Raw genomic sequence first — 24,633 nt, 5'->3', positions numbered from 1 at the left:
AGGCAGAAAAGGGTGCTTTCATAATGAACACACACTTATATTCAAATCAAACTCTCTAAAAAAATGGAAAGGAATATCGAAGGGAGATAATACAGGCATTATTGGGGAACTGATTTCAAACACTCGCAGATTACTCAGTAATTTCCCCAGTATTTTATTTAATATGGGTAAAACTGTACATAAATAAATAAAACAATACGGGGTCAATGTGTTGAATCCTTAGTTTTAATTCATTTAAGTCTGACAGTTTGCAAGATACATAGGAAGTAGGTCATGTCTTAATATTTTTTATACATTATCTATAAGGAGGTATACAGTTAAATAATAATAAAAAAAAAAAATACAATTCACAAAAAAATTCACAATAGATGCCAGTATGTGGCATGCCGTCTCATGTCAACATTTCAGATCATTTTGATGCTTCACTTGTGTTTACTTCATTCTACATTTTTGATTTTAATGTTTAGATCCTTTACTAATATGAAATACACTTCTCAAGTATATACTGTATCTTGTATTTGTCAATAAAAGCATTTTACAAATGTTTTAAGGTATTTTTTAATGACTGATATGTGTTGAGTGTCTTGAATTCGTCAAATTTCATTTCAATGCAACCGATGTTTAAGGAAACATTTCAAACAATACAAATACAGTTTTCTTTTAAATAGATTTGACAGATATTTATAAAAATATTGCATATAACCTGGAGAAACATATACCCCACTTCGACCTATCGACAGTTTATGTCATGGTCACGTCTAATGAAATGTTATCCTCTCTGGAGAAGTAATAAAGAAAATGCTGTACGTAGAACCCGATGCACCAAAAGTGGACCCATTGGGCTCTCTGAGCCGACACCCTCATTTTCTTATTCTAGAGATTTAAAGTCACTGATGACAAATGTCAACATGCACTCACCATTACTGATTTTATATTAGTTACATTTCAGGAGCATAAGAATAGACTTTTCCTTGTTTGATTGTGACAAATCGCGCTGTAAAGTTTCATGCAACTGTAAAACCTGGCTGTGTTGTTTTATTTGTGTTAGTACCGGCACTTACTCATTTTACACAATGATTTAAAGGTTAATTTGTGATCCATTCACAAACAACATATTAAAGCTTCAAATGCTTCAATTTAAGTAAATCTTTCACAGCTAGGTAATTAATGGAGTATTTCTGAAACACAAAAATCTCAGATGCCTTGTTTGAAATAAGAATGTGATGTGCTGCGGTTCACTTCACAAACAGATCAGAGGAATCAAAAATGAAGCACTTTTTTTTCTTCACTTCTCTCTGGATCACACAGAAGTAGATCCTCCATCTGTGTAAATGATGAAAGGTATTCTCATTTTAAATATGGTTTGAGTTTAGGGAAGTCTTGTGAGCGGCAGGACACCCTGTTAGTGAAGAAAAACCCTACACATGTGTAAGAGAAATACAGCTTTGGGTTCATGTTCCTCTACAAGCCCTCAGCGAGTTTGAACAGTACACTTAGAAGTATTACAGAAAAGTCTTCTCATGAAAGCTGAGGTGTCCACAAAGTCAAGGTCAAAGGTCAAAAGACCTTGCACTGGTTTATGCTGAACATCCGTCGCCTGGCCTGTTTCCTGGCCTGGTTTACGGCCGTCCGCACTGCATGCTCAAACACCTGCTGCACACCACGGTTACTTAAGGAGGAGCACTCCAGGTAGCCTTTAGCATGGATTTCATGAGCAACGCGTCTCCCCTCCGCTGCTGAGATGCAGTTGCCTCGATATGCCCCAATCTCCCGCAGATCTGTCTGGGTCGCCACAACCAGCACCGGCACCTTGGGCAAGTTATCTCGAACCTCAGCGATCCACTTATGCTGGACACTGGCCAGTGAGTTAGGGTTGGCCACAGAATAGCAAATGAGGACAATGTCAGCCTGCTGGTAGGATCTTGGTCGGATCTGCCTAAAGTTGTCATTGCCCGCCGTGTCCCACAGCCCCAGGCTGATCTGTACCCCATCCATGTACACCTCCACCCCTGTGTTCTCAAACACCGTGGGCTTATAAGTGTCCGGGAAGGTCTCTGAGGTGAAGCGGACCAGCAGGGCCGTCTTGCCCACGGCACTGTCCCCGACCAGGACACACTTCACTGACATCTCTTCCAGGTTGTTCATGGTTGCCTCTGATAGTCTGTCTCTGTTAGATGTTTTGCAGTATTGTGGAAAAAGTCTCAGGAGTAGTGTCTCTTGAACTAACCGATTAGGAGAGGCGCAACGTTCACGAGGTAGTCAAGGGCAGTGATCACTCATCTGTGTGCTGTACTTCCGTGTTCAGGTGGTAATTTTCATAGCAATTGATTTGTAGCTCTGCCTTATGGTAACTCCATTCCTGGAGATTTCAGTGGTCATTCAGCTTGTTGACCTGTCCTCTAATGTCTCTTTCTTTTCAGCGTCCTGAAGCGTCTCTCATATGGAGCAGGTATGTACAGCGAACAGTTCTCCAGCAGTGAGCTTCATAGACTCCTCACATAATGTCTTTGTTCTGTAGGCTGTCTCGGCTCGTCTCACTTCCGCTGGCTCTCTGCAGCGTGGTCAGGTGTTGGCCCTTCTCTCGAATGATGGCTGTCATTCTGTCCAAACAGACCGAACCACTCAGAGATGACGTGGGAAATCTACTGAGGAAGAGAAGATATGTTCCGAACATTAAATATCTGTAAGAACTCTATCGTCTTACTTTAAAAAGACAAAACTAAAACTGCTTTAACAAATCGTTTATCTGCAAGCTCATACTAGGTTTCTCCAGCTGACAGATTCTCATAAAATATGCAGGGTGCCGGAGAGAATGACAGCTGCGTAACCCTTGATACAGTACGGTTTGCATGACAGATAAGAAATATCTGCTCAACTGTATAGCAGCAGTCAACTGCTTGAGTGATACATATTGAGGATAAAGCGTTACAAATACGGAAGTGAAGATTTGTGTGTTTGGGTGTGACCCAGAATTCACAACTTGATCCCGAACAGTTTAACAGAGGCTCATAAACAACATATCCATATTTGCTGTATTATAAAGCTCTTACATATGACCTGTCTGTCTCTGTTTACTCTAATGTATCTCCTCTATATAACCAGTCCTGATTCATTTGCCCTATATACGAACATCAGATACTAGAAGCGGATGTCTCTCTGTGTTATTGTATGATATGGTGATGGATATACATTTTGATTGTTCTTTATTTTATGATCAACAAAATACCGCTGGTGGTTTATTGTGACTTTTTTACCGCATTAAATTGACAGTTTGACAACTGTATTAAAGTAGCAGACGTAACAAGTCATAACCTCAAAACCACCTGCCATGACACACGGATGGAAAGACCTCCATCACGTAAATGGGACATTTTAATCATTTTTTTCCCCACCATTCAACTTTCTGAATTATCTTACTGGAAGAAACCTTTAATAATCTCAGTCTACTGTCAGAGAAATAAATTATAAATTAATAAAGTCTTAAAACAAAGTTCAAACCTTCAGTGCAAATGAATTTAACTGTTTAAACGCTTCTTACTTCATGTAACATACTTTTCCTTGAGTTTAAATACAATAAAATGTCATTTTACACACTCATAATGACCTTTTTGTTCTAATGAGAGAGTAGAAACAAACCCATGAAGTTTTTATGTTCAAACAAGTTTAGGTTTTTGCCTACATTATGGAGTCTTAATTAAATTTCCAAATAGAATAGAATAGAATAGAAAAGAGTTGAATAGAACAGTGATCTCAGCAACACAGTAGGCTACTGTATTGAGACAAAGAAAAAGATAATTACCTCTCTTGTCAGTCTTCTTGATCTGTAACGGGCGGATGCTGGCTGCCGTCTCTGAAGGTTTCACAGTGCGGACAGAAATGCAAAAAGCCTCCAAAAACTCCAGAAACAGTTTGTTATTAATTACAGTCTGCCAAACTGGATGCCCTAAAACACCATTAATTAAAGTCTGTATTTATTAGAGAGGAAATATTTTGGCACTTGTCTCAAAACACCAAGGCTGGAGAGTACAGAGGAGGGAAGTGAGAGAGAAAAGAAAAGTAAAACACATCCGCTAGTTGAAGTGTGGCGGTGTGACTCGTATGTTCTGCTCGCCTCCCCCACAGCAGCTGTGCTTTGTGGATTTGTACCATTTTATCTGGCATTTCACAGAGCAGCAGAGCTCACAGCTGGTACAAATACACATTTTTTAAAAAGGTATTACACTTCTTGTCGTGATCACACCAGTGATGTGATCAAAAGAAAACAACCTCCAACTCGAGATGTGATGCTATGTATCTCTCCTATCTCTGTATCACTCTTATTGAATTGCTAAAGGGTAACTCCACCAATTTTACACATCAAAGTCTGGTTAGAGTTGTTGAAGAGTACAACAGTAGCCTATGTGTAAAAATATATAGGCTATATTAAAATAAAAGAAGAAATTGTGCAGTGTTTTGTGGCTCCAGAGAAAGCTGCCCGTGAAAGCTGATGGATTGACTCAAGTGATGTCACTTGAGTCAGCATGGGTTGCAGTGCTGACCTAGACATTTTGCACCCGAGCAAGGTTTAATACGAGGTTTATTGTGTTTATTACAAACAAAAACAAGAGCTAATGAGACATCAACACACATAAACAACTTGCTAACGCTCTCCAAATATACTTCATAAATGTTCTAGCATGATGTGACTGTGAAGATTGTTCAATGATGAGCTGATGGATTAGAGGTGGTACCCCTTCTACATGCCGACTATTAGCATTAGATCTTTGAACTATTTTTACCTTATGTTTGATTTTTATGAATGTCAATAAAACCAAACATTAAGGATGAGCAATCACTGGTTAGTTGTGTCTGAGACTACAAGTTTAAAGCTGAAAGAAATCTGTTGGTGGAGAGCTAGAAAGCAATAAGCTTAGCAGACCTATGTCCCCCTCTACTCATCTGTTTGAGGCAAGCAGCTCAAAGCTAAATTTGCCAAATCTGCGACTGGACAGTTGGAGATGGTTATCCAGGCATGAAAGAGGACTGTATACAGCACAGGATGCGGGGGCCCATTCATTCCAATTAAAGTTGCTCAGTGCCGCATGAAGTCAAAAAGGTTTAATAGTGAGGAACAGAAATGAGGAGGAGGAATGTAAAATGTGCTAACGGTAAGATTATTTTTGATATGTTGTTGTTTTTGTTTTGTTTTTTAGGTAGTGTTGTTGATGACATATGTGTATGTAAGAGTGGTTTAGTTGTGGGGATGGACGCTGGGGCGGACAGATGTTTTTTAAGATTGATTGTGTGTTAATGGGTTAGGAAATTACTTGGATCTTCCGCAAAGGTAGTTCCAGAGAGCAAACACACTAGAGACTTCCGCCAGCCAAGAGGCTAACTTCAGGTTTAGCACTCTGCTAACTGGAATGGGGATAAAATGATTGAACTGTGCAATTCTTCTATACTTTAGAAATATATTGGATCAAATGCATCAAATCCCGATAGTGAAACAAGTCATTTCACAGGGGTTGTGGCACTCAAAAAAAAAAAAAAAAAAAATGTATTTACAGATGCCTCTTTTACAACTTAAGTCTATAAGTCTTTTTAGGCCCCATGGCATCACGTGATGAAAGCAGAAGTTGTAATTCCATGTTTGGCCACTCTGTCAAATTGGCTTAAAAGCGCTGTGCTGTTCCTGGGGGTCTGTTTGTGGGGCTGAAACACAAAGCCAGCACAAGTGCTACAAGCTGCGGTTCCTCAAATGGCCGCTGGAGGCTGGCGCATACAGCGAGTCAATCCCCATAGACCCCTTTATTAAGGTGCCCAACTTAACAGCAATAGAAATAAACATGTTTACAGCCTGATACAAAAATAAGGATTTGGTCTCCAAAACTAATTTCCCCATTCTTGACAGCAGTACGAGGCAAATTTTCATATAAGTCATTTCTTTAAATATTATTAGGACCTTCAATTATGCTTAATAAGGGTGTGTCTGCTTTGAGTGACAGGCTAATGTGGCTAATAAAAATCCAAGATGACAACAAAAAAAATGCAAAACTCAAGGCTTCCAAACCGGAGTCCACAAACCAATGGGTGATGTCATATTAGCCACATCCATTATTTTACAGTCAATGTTTTAAAGAATAGAAAATGTATATCTTTAGTTGTGCTTCAGTGAATTTTATCCTTTTTTTTAAAACTGTCAGTCACGAGTCTGACAATAATTAACGTAATGCTAAATCAGTGGAGTGCCCTTTTCAACAGTGTTTTACATACATGTATTGTTCTTTTTATGCCATTAGCAATGTTCCAAATACATTGTGAGTTAATGCTGATATGGTTCTGCCAATGACTCAGTTTGCATTTTAATTTATATCTGAGTAGTTCATGATTTGCTGCCATCAAAGTGAGAAAAATTCTGGCTATTCCATGATAACAAGACACATTCGTTTTGTTTTCCTGGTCCAATAAAAAATCTGTGAATGGGATGTGAGGTTTTTGTCCACGTTAAAGATCCTTTTCAAATCTGGCTTCATAAAGAAACTGTCAAAATTGCATATGTTGGGGAAGCTATGAAACAGTAGTAGTAGTAGTAGTAGTATAAAGTGAAGTACATGATGTCTTTGTTTTGACTTTTAAGAAGTACCATTGTAAATATTATAATGTTCCTCTTTCTCAGCATCAGTACCACTTTAAAATGCCTAAAACGGGTTATCTGAGTTTTGTGATGGTTTGCTTTGTTACAACAGCAGTAACACAGGCTTATTTCTTCCACTATGATACATATCCATTCATGTAAACTCATAAATGCACAAGTCTTAAACGGTAAACAAATAGTTTATTTCACAATACAATATTCTCTGTAAAACCATTTGAACAAATGAATAAAAAAATACAATATTTTCTTTATAATTCATGTGTTCACAACATTATGTACAATAAGTAAAATTTGTCAACATGGTTGTTGCATATTTCTGAAAAATATCAGAAGCTATATCAAACCTACAAAAATAATGTAGCATCCTGATGAATACAACTGCTACATTTAAATTTGGCACAATGGGTTCAAATAAAAGCAACCAGGAACAGGGTGGAAACAATCGACACGCCTCAAAAGAGATAACCTATATGCTAAAACAAATGCTAAATCTTTACCTGAGTTTGGGAGTCAATATATTAGCAGCTAAGCTCTGCTTGGACTTTAGTAAATGAACAGTTGCAGTATAATGTGGCTGCTAAGACAAAGGAGACTGCTGCAGAACTCTCAGAGGAGGTGTTCTGACTATTAAATGAGGTTGTTCAACCTGTTTATTGGCCTTTTCATTGTCTATCATCAAGAGTTTCAGTCTCGCCTCCTGGTGAGCAAGACGAACTGTAACACTGCAAACAAGAGAGAGAAAAAATTCTCTTCCTTCTCAGCATTTGGTTTTGCGATAACTTCTCTGATTCGATGGCATGCATTAAATGTAGAATTGACGTCAAATAAAATGCTTAAAGTGTGCCTCAAAAAGGAACGCCGTATTACTTAAAATCCTAGAGAGCAACCTCCAAGTAGACAGTATGCCGTCATGATTCTATAACAGTCTCCTAAAATCCTCACATTATTTCTCAAACATGACTCCAGATTAGCAAATACTGACGATTAATGAGGATTAAAAACCAACCAAAACACAGGGATTTTTCATGCTCTTTAAAAGACATGAAGATAAATGTAAAGCAGAATGCGCCACAATATAAAACATTTTTAACTGTAAAATTTACATACATTCTAGCATTACAACTGCATGTGAAGACCTTATTTGTGTTTGACACCTATGCAGTTATCTTTCATAAACAAAAAGAAGAACTATTTTTATTATGATCTGAATCAGGATTAAGATTTTAACAAAAATTAACCTCAATTTAACAATGATTAAGATTGGGATTAAGTTAAATTTCTGGTGGCCATAAGACCAATGGAAAGAGAGATGGAGAGAGAGTTAATAAAAAAAAAGGACCAAAGCTGACTGACAGAAGTACGAAACGAGGTGTACTATGCTGTATAAACTGTAGTCAATGTATACGTAGTGTTGTAGCACTATAGAGTGAGAGAGAGAGACACAGTGTATGTGTGTTTGTGTGTGTGTGCGCGTGTGTGTGTTGTCCTCCATAGCAGCTTTAGCTTGAATCCAATAAACCAGGTTCCTCTCACTTCAAAGAGACCAACATGAGACCTGGCTTTGGCTCAGTGAACCTGAGAGATAAAGAGATAAGAGAAAAGGTGGGCGACAATGAACAGGTTGTGCATGTGTGTTTTGCATGTGTGAGTGAGTGAGTGAGTGAGTGAGTGAGTGTGTGTGTGTGTGTGTGTGTGTGTGTGTGTGTGTGTGTGTACCTGTAGTGCTTGCTGGTGAGGTAGTCTATAACGGCGGGGCGGATGCGGGCCACGCCCCCCTGGCTGTGGTTCCCTCTTCCTGTGATGACAGAAAGCTGAGGTCGACACAGACCCTGCTCACATTCTACACAGAAAGAGGCCAAAGAAGAACAAACACACACACACAGTGTATACAGTTAAGAGGTGCACAAACTTTACCAAAGGGGAAGGAACACAACCTTATGCAAGCGTACTTGTTAGATATTCTGGTCCCTCACATGATTTAGATGTATGCCACTAATCAGTGTTGTCCCTAGTTTGCGTATAGACTTGAGGCCCACCAATGTTTTCAAACCCACCCAATACTCAAAAAGCTCAGAAACAGAACCAACCTGCAATTATCTCTGTAATCCAGATCTAACCTGATGGTAAGACTTAGGGCCTGTGACCACATAGCATTTGCTTCATCCCGGCACTTTATTAAAAAAAAAGGGCTCCTAGCACTTTTATCAATGACATGCTACACGTGGGTACGATGTCGCTATGACTCTATGACAACAATATCTTGACATAAATGTTAGCTAGGTAGCTTACATAATGCTATGTCAAGAGAGGGTTGAATACACAGTGAACAACAAGCTTGCAACACGTATGGTGGTAAAAGTGTAACAGTCATAAGCAACAGTTGGTGTTTGGCCATATTTTGTGCAGTATATTATTTATTACCTGTGGCTTTGTCCTGTAGGACCTGGGCCAGATGCTCCAGGGCCTCATCTACATGCAGCCCATGGAGATCCAGGATGTTCCTGGGCAGCAGTGATGAGTTGACCCTCTCAAAAATCTTGACTGCTGCACGGTGATTGGCCTCACGCATCCGCTGGCCATGCAGGTGTCCCTACAAAAAAGGTGATGCAAATCAATTAACCTTGGGCTGATCATTTATTAGTAAAAGAAGAGCTGCACATTCAAAACAAACAAATGCAGGGAAAGCTGAATAATTACATTTAAATTAACTCCATTTCAATATATATCACACCGCCATCCATTATTTCAAAAATACTTACAAAGTGCTTCACATGTGTGAATGTTGCAGTAAGATACTCAGCTCCTCACCTGCTGTGCGTAAAATGAAGCCACTTGTTTGCGCCCTTGCTTGTAGGCCTCAGCAGCCTTGGAGAAACTCTCCAGCTGTCGGCTCCTCTGCATGCTGGCCTCGGCCCTGAAGTCCTCATACTCTGGGTCCTCCGTATCCTGATAGTCAGGTACGATTGGCTCCAGGGGCTTCTGCCTCTGACAAATTAAATAAAGGACAGAGAAACAGGGTGGAAGAAGTAATCAGTAACTTTTATTTTCTGATGCAGCCTTGCAGATGCACAGTTTCCATTGATGTTTTTTTACTGCAGATAATAAACTCTAAACTGCTTTGTAGCAGTTCAGCCTTTAGTCAGTTTGATGTTTGAATAATGGTACAAGAGTTCTTGTTTTTGTGTGTAATAAAAGAATACTAAAATCTATATGCACTGTAGTAACAAAAAAGGATTTACTAGTTAACGGGGACATAAATGCCGACAGGGAATGCTTAGGAAAACAATTAATGACACAGAGGTCAAGAAATAGACATTACACAGCTATTTCGATAATAGGTCTATAGATTAATAAAGAGATGCATGAGTCTAGATGTATAAATCTAGAAAATAGACCTACACATGAGACTATATAGTGTCTCTCTGCTTGTGTCTGTGAATACCTTCTCCCTCTCCTTGCTGGCTGCTCTGAAGTGGTCAGCGCGAGGAGCCTCTGGGGCGACCACTGTCTTGACGGGCTCCTCGTCCAGTAGAGAGCGAAGAAACAGCTCCGTCTGTGTCAGGCTGTAACTATGCAAACATAGACACATATACAAGATAGTCAGGAATATAGAGCAGTGTTTAAACACATAAGATTTATATATTTTTGTTTGCTACAGAAGAAAAGAGCATGTTTGAATTATCAGCCTTCATCAGTTACATGATGATGATGCATCTCTGTCAAATAAATCAAATGAACTCAGTCTCAAAGTTGTTTTCTCACTTGTGGTCTCTGAAGATGTCCTTGAGGAAATGCCGGTCGATGGTGGGAAAGAGGGAGTACAGCTGGTCCTCTTTCAGCAGGGAGGCTCCATCACGCCGGTCTAGGTCGGCGCGACTTTGTCTGGTCTGAGAGGAAGAAGGTTGGACAGAGGTTAGGATGTGAGATGAACGACATGATTCAATATATAAGTTTGCAGGCACAGTAGGCAGATGTGTTACCTTCTTCACATTCTCCTGCAGAGCCTGCTGCTCTTTTATGATGTCTCTAAGAGACACATGAGGGCGGGACACATTCCAGTGGTCCATGAATGGCATCTGACCACGGGCCTCTGGTTGGCTGTCCAGCGACGCATAATCATCTGCACCAAACAAGAAACGTGGTGGCTGTGTCCGGTCTCGTGATCCAGATTTGGCCGTCTGTGTCTCACCCCAGTGTGCTGAACCTGTACATTCAAAACAAAATATTAAACAAAATGAAGTCATGTCTGAGAAACATTAATCCCAGTAGTATTTCCGTGTTTGACCGGGACAATACAGATAAACAGGTGTAATGTTTAAAGGAGATTTTTCTGAATCATCTGATTTGCAGTCTCCAGTGCTGGTTAGGCTTTGAATTCTTAGTCAAACAACCCAACAAACATATGGATGAAGTTTCAATGTGCGCATATAGTATGTGTCTTTGAATGTAACACAGTATTGATCATGTGCTGAGCAAAGGTATGCTGCCATTAGCACTACATGATGCTCCATGGATTTTAAGTTTGTGTCTAAGAATGACTGTGTGTGTGAACTTACTTTCCTGAAGCAAGTGAAAGGAAAGAGTTGCTTGTCTCTGCTTTTCCTGTAAAAGAGAATTCAGGGTAATATATTTACATGGATAGAACTGACTGATGCTGGTAAGTTATGAATGACTACATACTGCATACTCCAATTAATGTTCCCTGTCATGTCGTCTATCACATCAAAATATGGAAACAAACAACCAACTTGAGCCGCATTGGCCATTTTGGTCCTTTGCATCAAGAGAGTACATCATTAAAGTCTTCCATCAGCCACGGACTTGTTCTACTTTACAAACGCAGCCTCCCTCTTTCATTCCTTTCACCACCCTCTTAAAAAGGTTGGCGTTGCAATATTTGTGCATGTCCAAAAACCTGTTGATATCCAAGTCTTTCAGAATGTTTAAAAGCAGGTGTTTTTGCCCAAGACCACAAATAAAGGCTTTTCTTTAAGCCATGCATCTCTGCCCCACAGCCTTGCAAACTGTTGGCCAATTGGTTTGTGTACAACTCATCCATGACAACACGTAGAGCTGACCATAAACAGGAAAGAGGCTATGAGTTACAAACTGCAGTAAAACCCCCAACTGAGATGCATATTCTAAATGTGCTGTATACATGTCTAAAGAATGCTCCTAAAATCTAAATAACATCAGCATATTCCCTTTGTCCTAAACAGAAAATGCTACATGCAGAATTAGGGCTGCACATTTAATCAAATATTAATCACGATCACGATTGAGGCTTCCCACAATTCGATGAACATGACCAGCTGTGACACTGACGTTTAAAATACATGCTCCGCTCATAGAAAACTCAGCTGCATATTAAAATCAAGCGCTTCCTTAACAGCCAGACTCTACTTTTGAGGAGCTGTCATGCTGCTATGCGTGCATCCTGCAATGACAGCATGTGAATAACTTTACTGAATGTAATCATATGCAAAGAGTGCATAAGACTTGTGTCTACGCTGCAAAGCAACACAATCAACTTGTTAAGCCGCTCAAAAACTCACCACAATCTGTAATATGATGAATGCATGAAGGCCGAGAAGAATAATGTTGCTATTGTTACCACACGGTTACCGTTACTGTCCTTGTCTGGTGTCAACTCAGACATGACAGTGAAAAAAAAAAGTTTAATTAAATGTGAAAGTGTGTAAATGTGAAACCCTAAAAACAATGAATAACCGTGAGAAATAATTATGATCTCAGCATTGATCAGAATAATCATAATTATCATTTTGGCCATAATCGTGCAGCCCTGCTCATAATAAGGCCTAATTTGGAATATCCAAACAAAACCTGCTGTTTACATGACCTCTGTCAAATTCATAATACTGTCCTATTCGGAATAATAGTGGATATTAGTGTGCAAGCATGTAAATATAGTCCCTGCCATATGACTTGCAATAACTGTATTTTTGGCCACTTAGGGGCAGCAGAAACAAGCTGTGAACACAACACTGACATACAGAACTCCGAAACAATGAGCTGCAACTCACTATAAAGCTCTGCAGAGCTGCAGATGTGCGTAATAATTCTCTGTGGCTTCATTATTAGGAGCAAACCTCTCACACTGTTGTTTGCTAAACTGTTATGATAAACATATTGTTTACAGCTGCTTTAAAAGAGCTCACCTGGATGGTTTCCTTCCACTTCTGGTGGAGCAGTTTAGCCATGTTCAGGTCCATCTGCACTGCATAGTCATCAGTGGAACATGTACCTGAATATTGTAGAGTGGAGTGAACAAATACCCTAATGTTAGTTCTGAGTACCAGGGAAGTATAAAAAACATTTTTTTTATTGGTTTGGTTATTGGTTTCTTAAGGAATCTAATCCCGTTTGATTTCGGCAGTGTGAACCTCTTGTGACCACATGCCTTTGCTGACGTCGACCCCAGCAGGATACGACCTTATTTCAGATGGCAGAATCTCAAGGGCTATGTATAACATGTTTTACATTATGCAGCAACTGGCCAGTTGTGGACACGTGAAAGAGTTTCAACTTCTGTTAAAGTTATTTTCATTCTTCCAAAAATTACTTCTATTATTTTTGGTGCAGTAGCATTAAGGCCTGCATCGTCAGCTGAAGATTAAACTTAGTGACTGAGGTAAAAGGTATTCTTCAGTGCGACATCTGTGTGTTGGTTACCTAGGTCTACTCCGACAGGACCAAACAGTTCAGTCAGCTGCAGTGCCAGCTCAGTGGGTAGTTTCAGCTCCACACACTGAATGTCCAGGTGTCTGCTCCTCCTCTCCTTCGCATGCCTCTTTTCCGTCCTCTCCTCATCCGCCTTTTGCTTTTGCTCTCTCTCCATGTCCTCTAGCTCAGCCTGCAGCAGCCGGTGGATCTCATCCATGCTGGCAATCTCATCCTCAATCTCGATTCTTGACTCTTCAATTATCACTACATCATCTAAGCTTCCACCCCAAGCGCCGCCTTCTAGGTCGGCCTCTGATGTTACTTTGTGTTCAGCGTCACCACATCTCTCTCCTTCATTTACTGCAAGAGGCAGATTAGGCTCTGTTTGAGGAGATGTTTTTAAGAGTGAGGTTGTATCAGGATGATCTTTGTTTCTAACTGGAACAGCTGCACCCCCGAAGATTTGCACATCTGTATTACTGGAGTTCTCATCTGATTCACTGACTGTCCCAAAGCTTAACTGCTGAGTCGCCTCCTCCAACCCAGTTGGCTCTCCCTTTGGCCAGTCTTCAGGGTGATCCTTATCTAGGGTGATGCTCATCCTGCCTAAAGCCCCACACAGACGGGATGGGTTCTGCTTATCTTCACCCCTAGCACCACCCTCCTCCTCTTTCTCAACATCATCATCTCTGAAGAACCTCTCTCCAGAGTCCAGCAGCAGGTTGGTGGTCCACTCTAGGTCCTGATGGCATTTGTCATACAGATCTTCCAACGTGTCAAAACTAACCAATTTAAAATGGCGGCTGAGAATGCGCAGGCTCTCGAGCCGGTCTTGAGTTGCCCCGAGCTCTTTCTCCTCCACCTGTGTGCCTTTCTCGTGCACCACGCGGTAGGGCACCTCTTTTTGGCCAGATGGGTGAACTGCAACTGCTGCAGAGACTGCAGAGGACAGCTCCGGCACAAAGCGAGAAGAGTCTCCAGACAGGACTGTGATGTCGCTGGGGTGGCTGCACGCAGCGACAACTGCATCATCAAGGCTGTCTTGACGATTGAGACGCCAAAGAAGGGCAAAGTCTTGAGGTTCTGTCTGGGTGGGGCTACCTGTGTCTACCAGAGGAAGTGGGGAAGGAGGCTGCAAGTGTGCCTCAGATTTGGACTCGGTGAACAGGTCAGGCTTAGGGCTAATGTTACAGTTAGGCTCAACATCTGTGTCAATGCTACTCTGAGTGCTGTCTACACTTTGAGCTGTGTTATTGGGACATTCAAGGGGATTCAGTGAAGAGTCGGGACAGTTCTGAGTAAAGGTGAGGGCAAGTTTGCACTGTTTCCCTGATCTACGACCATGGCGCTGCTTTCTCTCCTGACTGCCTCCACTGAAAGAACTGCTTTCTGCTTCCACAGAGCCCTCACACACAGGACTCTCACTAATATGACTCCCTTCAGCCTCACCTCTAGTATCTCTGCCAAGCTCTGTGCAGTTATTCCTGTCTGTATCAGTATGAGCAGCAGCAGGCTCTGTACCAACCTCACCTTCAATATTATAGCTTCCCTCTCCATCATGCCATACAGCTGCCTCCACTGTTTTGGAGACAACTAATGAGTCAGTAGAAAGAGCTGAGAGGAGATTGGTTGGGTTGGTTGATTTCAGATCCACAGACTCTGTTTCTCTACCAATCTCCAATACATTATCTGTGGTATTACTTGCTTCATTTTCATTTTTAAGTCCCTCCCAATTATCAATCCTCGATTCCCTGACCTTACAAGAGTCAGCTGGTCTCCAGTCTAACACACAGTCAGGTAATTCACCTCTGCTGCCGTTACCTGGGTTCATGTTTTGTTCCCTCTCATCTATGTTAGATCTACTGCCGACTGACTCCTCAAACCTGCCACCTGCCTCCTCGCCTCTCTCCAGTTCCTCTCCAGAGCTCAGGGAAAGGGAGGATGAATGTGAAGAGCAGGCCTGAATGTCAGCTACTCCTGTCTGAATAAGATCAAGAAGCTTCTGAAACTCTGCCACATTGGGTCCCGACTGCACTGGATTGTCATTAGCTTCTTGAGATACACCTTCGTCTTCCTGCCCATTTCCATCTTTATGCCTTTCTCTTCTCCTCACCTGTCGCTGTTCAAGGGACTCTTCACAAGGCCAATCTCCTACAAAATCCAATATCTCAGGCATTTCCATCTCCTCCCCATCCCTCACCATCTCAACCTCTTCTGCCTCCTTTGTCTTTTCTTTCTCCTTCGCCTCACTGTTAGATTGGTTAGTATCTTTCACTAGATCTGCAGGCTCCAACCTGTCCAAGTCAGACCTCCTGCTCGGCCTTTCTCTCTTCACTCTTTGTGCAATAGACTCAGAGAAAGCTACAGGTATTTCTTCCCCACGATGATCTTCGCTCATCACTGATTCCACAATACAGTCGGGGATTCTCTGATCTCCTGTTGGACAATTCAGCTCCAACTGGGCGTCCAACTCAGAATCTAATTCCCCCAAATCCACGTCGTCATCTCCATCGGGCATTTCATTGTTCTCCGGAAGTGTTCCAGTTGGCTGGAAATTGAGGGACTCCGTAGATTTGTGGGTGCTGTCTTTTAATATTCCCACTTCGCTGGAGCGACCAATAGAGGACACATCAGGGAGGGAGGAATACAGCTGAGGGCGGGATTTCTTAGATTCCTCAGCCAATCCAGGCTGCCCTACAAGGTCAGGACGAGGTGTTTCAGAAGTCACCAGCCTAGAGAAAACAAGAGAGGTTGGAGTGGTGCAATTAACAAAACTAATGATGGTTGCACAATATCAACATCATGTCTGATTTAGCCCAATGATGTTGGATGGTCCATGTTTACTGGATGACAATAAATCTCATGAGTTACGTTTATTTTAACCACAAAGGGTTTTTTTAATACTAGAATGATCTAAAATTTTGTTGATAAGATAAAAAAGAAATCACTTAAAGGAATCCTTTGTTTTTCTCGCATGCCTTCACTGTGAATGAAAAATCCAAATACTAAGAAAATTCTTGATGAATTGAAGTAAAGGGGGACTGTGTTTACCAACAGCAAAACCATATCATAACATCTGTTTGCAAACTCTAACACACTCTGATTTCCTCAGCTGTATTCTCAATACTTCCCAAACACACGCATTTTCGCTAAAACCTTACAGGCTAAAACACGAATAGTAATACAAGTAGCGCATCAGGGGCAAGAACATGTATTTAATCTTTGCTTGTGCTTTCAATGGAGTTGCCAAGGCACGCTACACATTTGTGCGTGAGACTGCCTTTGCACATGTGTTTTATAAAACACTGGCTAAATGAGACTTGGATTATAATGAATGAGTTGTGTGAAACTTTGTAAACAGGAGTCAAATTTAGTTTTGCCGGTGTTAAACTCAAACCCTTTTACTTCAATTCAAGAATGTTCACCGATTTTGGATTCCTCGTTCACTGTGGAGGCATGCAGGAAAAACAAAGATTTCTTCACAAACTCAACATGACACGGGGTGAGTAACTGATATACAAATGGTCATTTGTGGGTGAACTATTCCTTTATGGCAACAGAGTGTCAGAGAGCCATATATATATATATATGCCAAATTAAATAAATAGATAAATAACATTGAGTATAGGTAAAGTCACCACTAGAAACTAGATACATGGTGGTATTACAGTGAAATGAAAACCAAAGATACGTCTGGTATAATGTACTTTGGATTCATCAGTTTTAAGTAAAACTTAGTGTATAAACATTGTGTACAGGAGCATAGCAACAAATTCTGGGTCCTATGCATAAGCAGTCTCTGTGTCGTCGTCCCCGCCCTTCCTCTCTTGACCTATGTCTCTCTCACAGACCTTCTGAATTTGCTTTCTTTCCCTTTACCTGTTTTCTTTCTTTTCTCTTTTGGAACACTTTTTTCCCTTTCATGGGGAAACACATATCAGTAAACGCTGGTGCTCCAGCAGCTTAAGCGGTCACTTTGTGACTCTAGCTGCAATTAGAGATGAATAAATCCAAGTGCAGGGATGGACTAAACCATTTTGGTAAGAGAGATGCAAGAGAATTCCACTATTTCTTTTATAGAAAGTTCAGTCTTTCAACCACTTTATTCAGCCAATTTTAATTTTGTTATGGCACTAATTAGAAATAAAAAATTGCCAGTAAAACCAAACTTTTCATTCCAGGCTTTTCGAGGGCCCCCCTCCCATTGGGGCCATGGGTAATCAGTCCCACTTTTCCCCCTTCTACGACACCCCTTATTGTGCATCCCTTGTCAACAGTCATTAAATTCCACTATTTTAGCTGTAAAATATTTTATATCCATATACATAAATTCCTAACCCTGCAGACAGATCTAATCTCATCCACAAATCAACACATGCTGTATAGCTTGCAGCTGAGTCAGTGGTAGTTTTGCAGTATTCCACACTGACAGTGTCTTTAACTGTCATATACAGAAAACTTATTTGTCTTTGAGAATATTCATGTTGACTCTTAAATTAGCTGCTTTTCCTGATTATGTGAGTCACATTTGGGTCTTCTATGTGAAACAAAGCAGATTCGCTGTCTCCAAGACCAATGTACAAAGGTGAAACTCACTGTGAATTTCTGTTCGCCAGAAGGAGCTGCTGTTTTATCTCAGGCATTTGTGAACCCATGATGGACTGCACCGTGACGAAGCGCTCATAGCCATTAAGCATGCGTCTGATCCTTTCCGCTGGCACGTTGTGTGTGGTGCGTCTGCATATAGAAACACACGTACAAACAGAACAAGATGCAAAAGTGGAATATATAAAATTGTCTCCAACAGTATCTTGCTGGTCACGTGCAAAAAGTTTTACTGCCATTCTACATTAAAAAAAATAGATGCTACTGTAATCCCCCCCTCTCTCTCACCTCTCCAGTTCTCTGGGCTTGTTCTTCCACCAAGTGTCTGGCTCTCTGAACAGCACCTTATATCCATGTTTCAGTGCCTTTAATAAACAGGGGACCAAACATTTACAGTTCAGAACAAAGTTTACACTGTCAGGCCAAATGTTATGTAATCTCACAACGTATTTGTTTCAGAGACTAAATGCTTCTATCAATGTTAATACATAAAGAGGTATAAGGCAAAAGTGTAGTTCAACAGGCAGACAGAGGAGTTCAGACAGAAATCAGCCCTGCATTACAACAAGGATGCATCAGTATGAACATGAACATGATTTATTTTTTGAATTAGGACATTATGGGGTATTTTTCCATAGTCAGATTATTACATACAGTAGAGGTTAGTCAACACGTCCCCAGTTTGGAGAAGCAGGCTGCAGTCCCACACAGAGGCTAAGCAATGTACTGCTGTGAGCGGGGGCAGCAGCAAAACATGTTTTAGCCGTCTAAAAAACATCAGTATCGGTTTTAATGTATGCTATATTGAGAGTATTTTACCGCTTTATCGCTCCGTCAGACTGCCCGTCCCAATGGGTAAGCTGTAAACAGTTCGGTTCCCCATTTTGTTCCGTCAAAGCCACTAGACTCTAATAATTAAAACAGTAATTTTAGCTCACTGAACACTGGAGCTGCTGGTCTACCACTGCCTCGATCAGTTAGTTTGTTTTATTGTGTGACTTTGTTGAATCCAAACTAACCATTTTAAATGCCAAAGTCACACAAAAACACAAACAAACTAACTGATGGAGGCTGCAGTAGACCAGCAGCTCCTTTGTTCCGCAATGTTAAATCACTGTTTTTCTCAATGGAGTCTGGCGTTGAAGAGAACAATATAACTGCCTCATGTTCTAGTCAGAAATCAGTGTCTGGCATTACGGTAAAGCAGTGAAAATACTCTCAATATAGTGTGCACTTTAAGAGATATTGATTTTTTTTTAGGTGGGAATTTAATTTTTAATTTAATTAATTTAATTTTTTTAATTTAATTTTTTTCTAAAATATGTTTTTGTCCGGGCGGCACGGTGGTGAGGTGGTTAGCACTCTCGCCTCACAGCAAGAGGGTTGCCGGTTCGATCCCGGGTGTGGGAGCCCTTCTGTGTGGAGTTTGCATGTTCTCCCCGTGTCAGCGTGGGTTCTCTCCAGGCACTCCGGCTTCCTCCCACAGTCCAAAGACATGCAGATTGGGGACTAGGTTAATTGGTGACTCTAAATTGTCCGTAGGTGTGAATGTGAGCGTGAATGGTTGTTTGTCTCTATGTGTCAGCCCTGCGATAGTCTGGCGACCTGTCCAGGGTGTACCCTGCCTCTCGCCTGATGTAGCTGGGATAGGCTCCAGCCCCCCCCGCGACCCTCAAGAGGATGAAGCGGTTAGAAGATGAATGAATGAATGAATGTTTTTGTCCCTGTCCACTGCAGTACATTGCTTAGCTTCTGTGTCAAATTCCAGCCTGCTTCTCCAGACTGGGGGCATGCTGACTGACATCAACTGTATGAAATATACTGTCTCTGGATAAGTACCTCATACAACCCCACTTCAAAAAATCTGAACTATCCTTTTAATGTGTTTAATGGCTAATGGCTATTTTACAAAACTTGGATGTTATCACTGCAGCAAGTACTAAATCTTTCATCACGCTGCATTTCTTCATGCAGGTGCTGAAGTTGGTCTGAACGTAGCCTAATGTGCGACAGTGTTATGTATTAAATGTAATTTAAAAGAACTTTTGTGAGCCTCTCCTCCAGAGCAATTAGTGCTACAGCAGAATCAGTTAGCCCCGTGGAAGCTGTTACCGTGCTTAGTGTATGTTGAGCAAGCACACTGACCTGAGCCACATAGGGTTTCATTTCCCAGGCTTGCATGTTGGTATTGTCAATGATGATGGGGGTTGCGCCCCTTTCAAAAGCCTCCTTAGCTATAGAACAAAGTTGGCACAAGAGAGACAGCACAAGAGAAACAAACCCTTTGTTATTCTGCACACAGCACTTAAGGGGAAACAATAGCAATCAATTAAATAGATAAACCAATCTTTTGACTTTGACTTGCTACTGCTGAATCACTCCTTATCATAACTGTGTGTTTGTATGCGTGTTGCTTACCTCGTTTATGGTTCCAGTCATGGGCCTCCCCCAGAGCAGTGGGGTCAAACTGATATTTTCCATGGCGAGTGAAGAAGTCGTCGGTGCTCAGTTTAACTCCACCTGGGTTATGCTCTAACAAGGCTCTGCAGACACATAGAGATAAAGACAGCTTTCAGGTGATGTAACACAGGTTGTGATTGCTGTAGTAAGTCTGTGACTTCATAGAAAACTGCTTTTGCTATGAAGCTGTAGTTAATCATCTCACTACTGACACATCTGATCTACTGTATATTTAGATGATGGGATCTTGTTAGGTCTGTTAGCAAATCATCACTGCTCTGACTAAAACATGTCTGATGTAAACATGGCCTACAGGCACTACACACAGAGATTGCAAGTGTATCAATTTCAACAGTAACACTTGTTGCTGTGCTTTAACACTGGCAAGTAAAGCAAAATTCTACTGACTCTGCAACAACCAAAGGATTTCAAATTGCAAAAATATCTACTTTGGCTGACTATATGATTAAAAACAATCAGTTAAAGTCATACATGCTTTTTACACAAGTAAGCAAACTCTATTTAGATCACACCTTTTAAGACATAAGTTATAAAGTATTTTACGGAAAGAAGTTAATGTTTTAAGTCACCTGTGCACAGTCTCGCATCTAAAGACACCTAAAATACACACAATGAAACACCCAATCTTTTATTCCCTTCCCATGCCTATTTATCCGTATCATCTTGTTTTACTTTTATTTATATTTGATATTTTATACTTATATTTTATTCCTGTTATGTAGCTTGGGTACAGTGTGACAATAAATGTATTTGTATAACAAAATCAACAAAAAGCCAAAGAAAACACTAGAAGACATGCACTCATTTTGCTTTTCTGAGAACACTATTAGCTGTATGTTTAAAAGCTAAATAAGTACTTTCCAAAAACTACTTGTTTCTTCTTCTGGCATTATTTGGATGCAAATAAGGGTGTAAATCACAAGTACTGTCACAATACGATATTATATTCAGTTCAGGGGCCTGTGATACATATGAGACAATATCAGTAAATGTTCTCGTTGTCTTTTTCTTGGCTGCTTGCCATCGTCTGCCTGGCGCTAGGCCGTTAGCACTGTTTAAATGTTTTGGAAGGAGGTGCACTTGAACGGGGGACGAAGATGTGCCATGGAAATTTCAAAATAAAGTTGTTTCTTAGGGATGATGATCTGTATCAGATTTCACTCTGCATCCATGATATTGGATCGCTGATCACTGAATCAATATATCGATACAGATCGATCTCACGTTACACCCCTAGATTCAAACAAGTCTCCACTCTGCTACCTGAAGCTGTGATGCAACTGCAAAACCGCCCTCCTAAACAACTTGTGCTACTAAAGTGTACTGTTATATAGAGTACCCCAAAAATCTTACTTAGCCATGGTCGACTTGCCAGATCCTGGAGCACCACGTAGCAGAACAAGGACCCTCCCTTCCAAACGATGCCTGCTGTACTGCGCAGGAGGATGCGGAGCAGCAGGCAGGGCCCAGGATTTTGGAATAGTAGCAGAAGGTTTGAGAGGTGCTTGGCTGACCGGGCCCTGAATCAGCCAGGGAGAGACATGCCTGGGTTGGCCAGGCCAGTTGGACGGTGTTTGAGCTACAGGGGTAATGAAGGCTGGCCCCTGGTTCCCATGGATACGAGGAGAAAACACTGGTGCCTGTAGATTCCAGGGTGACGGCATGTAACCTAGAGGCACCTGATTCAACATGTTCACCTTAGATCTTGCACCTCCAACTACTACTTTAGGGGGCATGACCCCGGCCTTTTCTGAGAGAGCATGCGATAGGTCTTGCTTTTTATACACCTGGAAAGCTGAGGGACGTCCTGAAGCTGCCAGGTCCAAAGGAGGTTTCGGCTTTTCTGCAGGCATCTCTGTCATCAGATGTGTGAAATCCACCATCGACTGCCGCTCTTCAACAGTCTTATCTTCCCAAGTGCTGAGCTGGTCGAGCGGAGAGGAAGGTTCAGAAACATGCTCCACCAGGTCACCTCCAGAGGGCCCTCTAGATCCAGGCTGCAGGCTGGACTGAAGCAGCTCAGGGAGGACCTGCTGTGGGATTGGTGGTGGGGGGAAAGAGGAAAGCGAGGTGCCAATAGATAAATACTGGCTGCTGCCATGCTCTTCCTTAACGCCTTGTTGTGCGTCCAGTGTCTCCAGCTCCTGATCAACTAGCAGGTCCAGGTCTGCTGTCAGGAGGTTGGTGGAGGGGGGAGAGGAGGGCAGCTGTGATGGATTGGAGGAGTCTGGGTCTGGTCTAGGTTCAGAAAAGTGGCGAGGGCTGAGCAGGGCTGCAGCAGTGCGCTCAAAGCCAGAGACTGGAGAATGTATAGGGGCTACAACTTCAGCAGCCACAGACAGCTCCAAGAGAGAGTCCATTGCATTTTCAACTAGAACACAAACAGAGAAACCACAGACACCCGGAGTTGATTTAAAAGTCGCGATTACATTTTTCAATACTTATTTTAACGTAGTTGATGGGAATGTGCATTGATGAGCTCACATAGAACAAAATAAAACATTAAAGTGATTAAAAATGCATTTAAAAAAAACTAAAAATAAGGGTATGCAAAAGAAGCCTTACTGCAGCAATGCTGTCATCACCACAAACCAATGATGATGAACACCATTTCAGACATACCATTACAGTGACAAGAATAATAACAACACAATAGGTGGTTTCGGAGTTAAGGACATGAGCACTCTCTGGGTAAGTGGTGGTACGGAACCTGGCTGTCCTACTTCTAAACTTCTCAGTCTTTTAAATAACTCCTTTCTGTGTAATTTTGTAAACTGTGCCTTATCAGGCAGGACTCTGCAGTCATCTGACCTGGGATTAACGACTGGGCTTCGGTTGCAGGTTTTCTGTTGTGTCCCCCAGGCTTTGATACAGCATTTTATTCTTCTATCAGCAATGTAGGCAGTTAAAAGTAAAGTGTACACATACAGTACATATATGTATTGGGAACGCAGGGACTCGTGGCTTATATAAACAGGCACAACAGGTGGAAGAGGGTGCGTGGGTTGCTGACCCAAGGAATTTAAGGTGCAGTTTCAGATGACTGCTGATACTGTCAATAATACACATGGGACTCCCACTACACAGTAACGTTGTAAAATGCTGTTATAGTAACACTGCTAACAAGCTACACAGCTAACTGGTTAGACATACAACACTAAATAGCATTTCCATGAGTCAAAGAGCAGGCTGGATTACCAGTCTTCCGTGTTTAATGCTACCTTTGAAATCACACTCGGACAGCACGATGTATATAACTTCTGGCTCCAGGTGTGAGAACATCTCTTGCATGCTTTTGACGATGTTCTCCTTGACGGAGCTGGGGAGCGAGGTGCTGGATGGAAAGTTGTTCGCCATGGCACCGTCAAATCCCTGAGGTAGTCGGTAGCTGGTGTTGTGGCCGAGGCTTCCCCCCTCTGGCGGTCCGCCGGGGACTCTGGCCGGGCTTTGGCTGTTTTTCTTTCTCCGAGGCATTCCCTATCCGGGCTGTAGCCGCCGGTTGCTCTCGTTAGCGGCTACATGGAGCTAACTAAGTAGCGCTGGAGCTACCTGGGGGTGTCCCGGAGCTGAAACCATGATTCTGTGGAGTAACCAAAGTGCAACAACTCAAGGTTATGCTATCTAACAGCACTCCAAGTGGTGGAAATACATCAGAAAGCGTGAATACTGCCAAGTCCGCCAGAGAGGTTAACACCGGAAGTCAAGACAGTGACTTCAAAATAAAAGGTCGCCGTGGCACATGGTGCATGTTGAGACTTGAATTTGAAGCCCGGCCTTTCTGAACAATTCAGCATTTGTGGATAAACCTAACCTTATACAGAGGTTTTACGTGAGTAAAAGTAGCCATGTAACGATACAAAATAGTCATGCATTCAAGTCTTACATAGAGCTTCAGAATTAGAAAAATGTGATGTCTCAAAAGTTTTCATATGCAGCCCTGTCATTGTGAAATTGTCATGTAATTACACTGCATTATTATTAGTGATACATTAACATATAAGCAGCATTTTAACCTCTTACATGGATGATGCTTCACCACACCTTGGAAGTTGACACAAAGAAACTAGTAACTACTAAATATTTGTGTAAATGCTGAATCAGCATTGACTTTTCAAGCACTGTCTTTCAGCTCTTAGCTGCTTTAGGTAATGCACCAACCAGGCAAGAGGAGCTCTGACTCTGGTTTTCGCTGGATTTTCAAAATAAACTCCCTAGATGTCAACAGGATT

At 41.6% G+C, this 24,633-nt stretch overlaps 2 protein-coding genes across 3 annotated transcripts; both read right to left on the bottom strand.

The window, feature by feature from the left end:
• Positions 1-216: 216 nt before the first annotated feature.
• On the bottom strand, positions 217-4,061 carry rhoh (ras homolog family member H). Of its 2 annotated transcripts, none has more exons than XM_049572721.1 (2): positions 3,800-4,061; positions 217-2,645 (listed from the first exon to the last, which is right to left on the bottom strand). In XM_049572721.1, the coding sequence occupies exon 2, from the start codon at positions 2,143-2,145 to the stop codon at positions 1,558-1,560; it is 588 nt and encodes a 195-aa protein (XP_049428678.1). In that variant the 5' UTR covers positions 2,146-2,645; positions 3,800-4,061; the 3' UTR covers positions 217-1,557. The 2 variants fall into 2 exon arrangements, with proteins under 2 accessions (XP_049428678.1, XP_049428679.1); XM_049572722.1 differs by having other exon boundaries at positions 217-2,642.
• Positions 4,062-6,792: 2,731 nt separating this feature from the next.
• Positions 6,793-24,089, bottom strand: n4bp2 (NEDD4 binding protein 2). The gene is made up of 16 exons (XM_049572644.1): positions 23,626-24,089; positions 21,758-22,775; positions 20,342-20,466; positions 20,069-20,157; positions 18,212-18,288; positions 17,915-18,055; positions 13,328-16,050; positions 12,814-12,899; positions 11,191-11,236; positions 10,615-10,838; positions 10,397-10,521; positions 10,077-10,203; positions 9,443-9,619; positions 9,056-9,224; positions 8,351-8,474; positions 6,793-8,209 (listed from the first exon to the last, which is right to left on the bottom strand). The coding sequence occupies exons 1-16, from the start codon at positions 23,876-23,878 to the stop codon at positions 8,164-8,166; spliced, it is 5,550 nt and encodes a 1,849-aa protein (XP_049428601.1). The 5' UTR covers positions 23,879-24,089; the 3' UTR covers positions 6,793-8,163.
• Between the last annotated feature and the right edge of the window lie 544 nt (positions 24,090-24,633).

The sequence above is a fragment of the Epinephelus fuscoguttatus genome, linkage group LG3, assembly GCF_011397635.1.
Source record: "Epinephelus fuscoguttatus linkage group LG3, E.fuscoguttatus.final_Chr_v1".
NCBI classification, from domain to species: domain Eukaryota; kingdom Metazoa; phylum Chordata; class Actinopteri; order Perciformes; family Serranidae; genus Epinephelus; species Epinephelus fuscoguttatus.
The sequence above is the reverse complement of the archived record's forward strand: the minus strand, read 5'-3'. Positions and strand labels throughout refer to the sequence as shown.

Bases quoted from the DNA above. Each gene is read 5' to 3' on its own strand.
- rhoh (XM_049572721.1), bottom strand. From the start codon at position 2,145: ATGAACAACCTGGAAGAGATGTCAGTGAAGTGTGTCCTGGTCGGGGAC.
- n4bp2 (XM_049572644.1), bottom strand. From the start codon at position 23,878: ATGCCTCGGAGAAAGAAAAACAGCCAAAGCCCGGCCAGAGTCCCCGGC. The intron at 18,056-18,211 runs GTGAGAGAGAGG...TTCTATATGCAG, and splicing joins AAGCCCAGAGAACTGGAGAG to ACGCACCACACACAACGTGC. The intron at 9,225-9,442 runs GTGAGGAGCTGA...CCTTTTTTGTAG, and splicing joins CTTCATTTTACGCACAGCAG to GGACACCTGCATGGCCAGCG.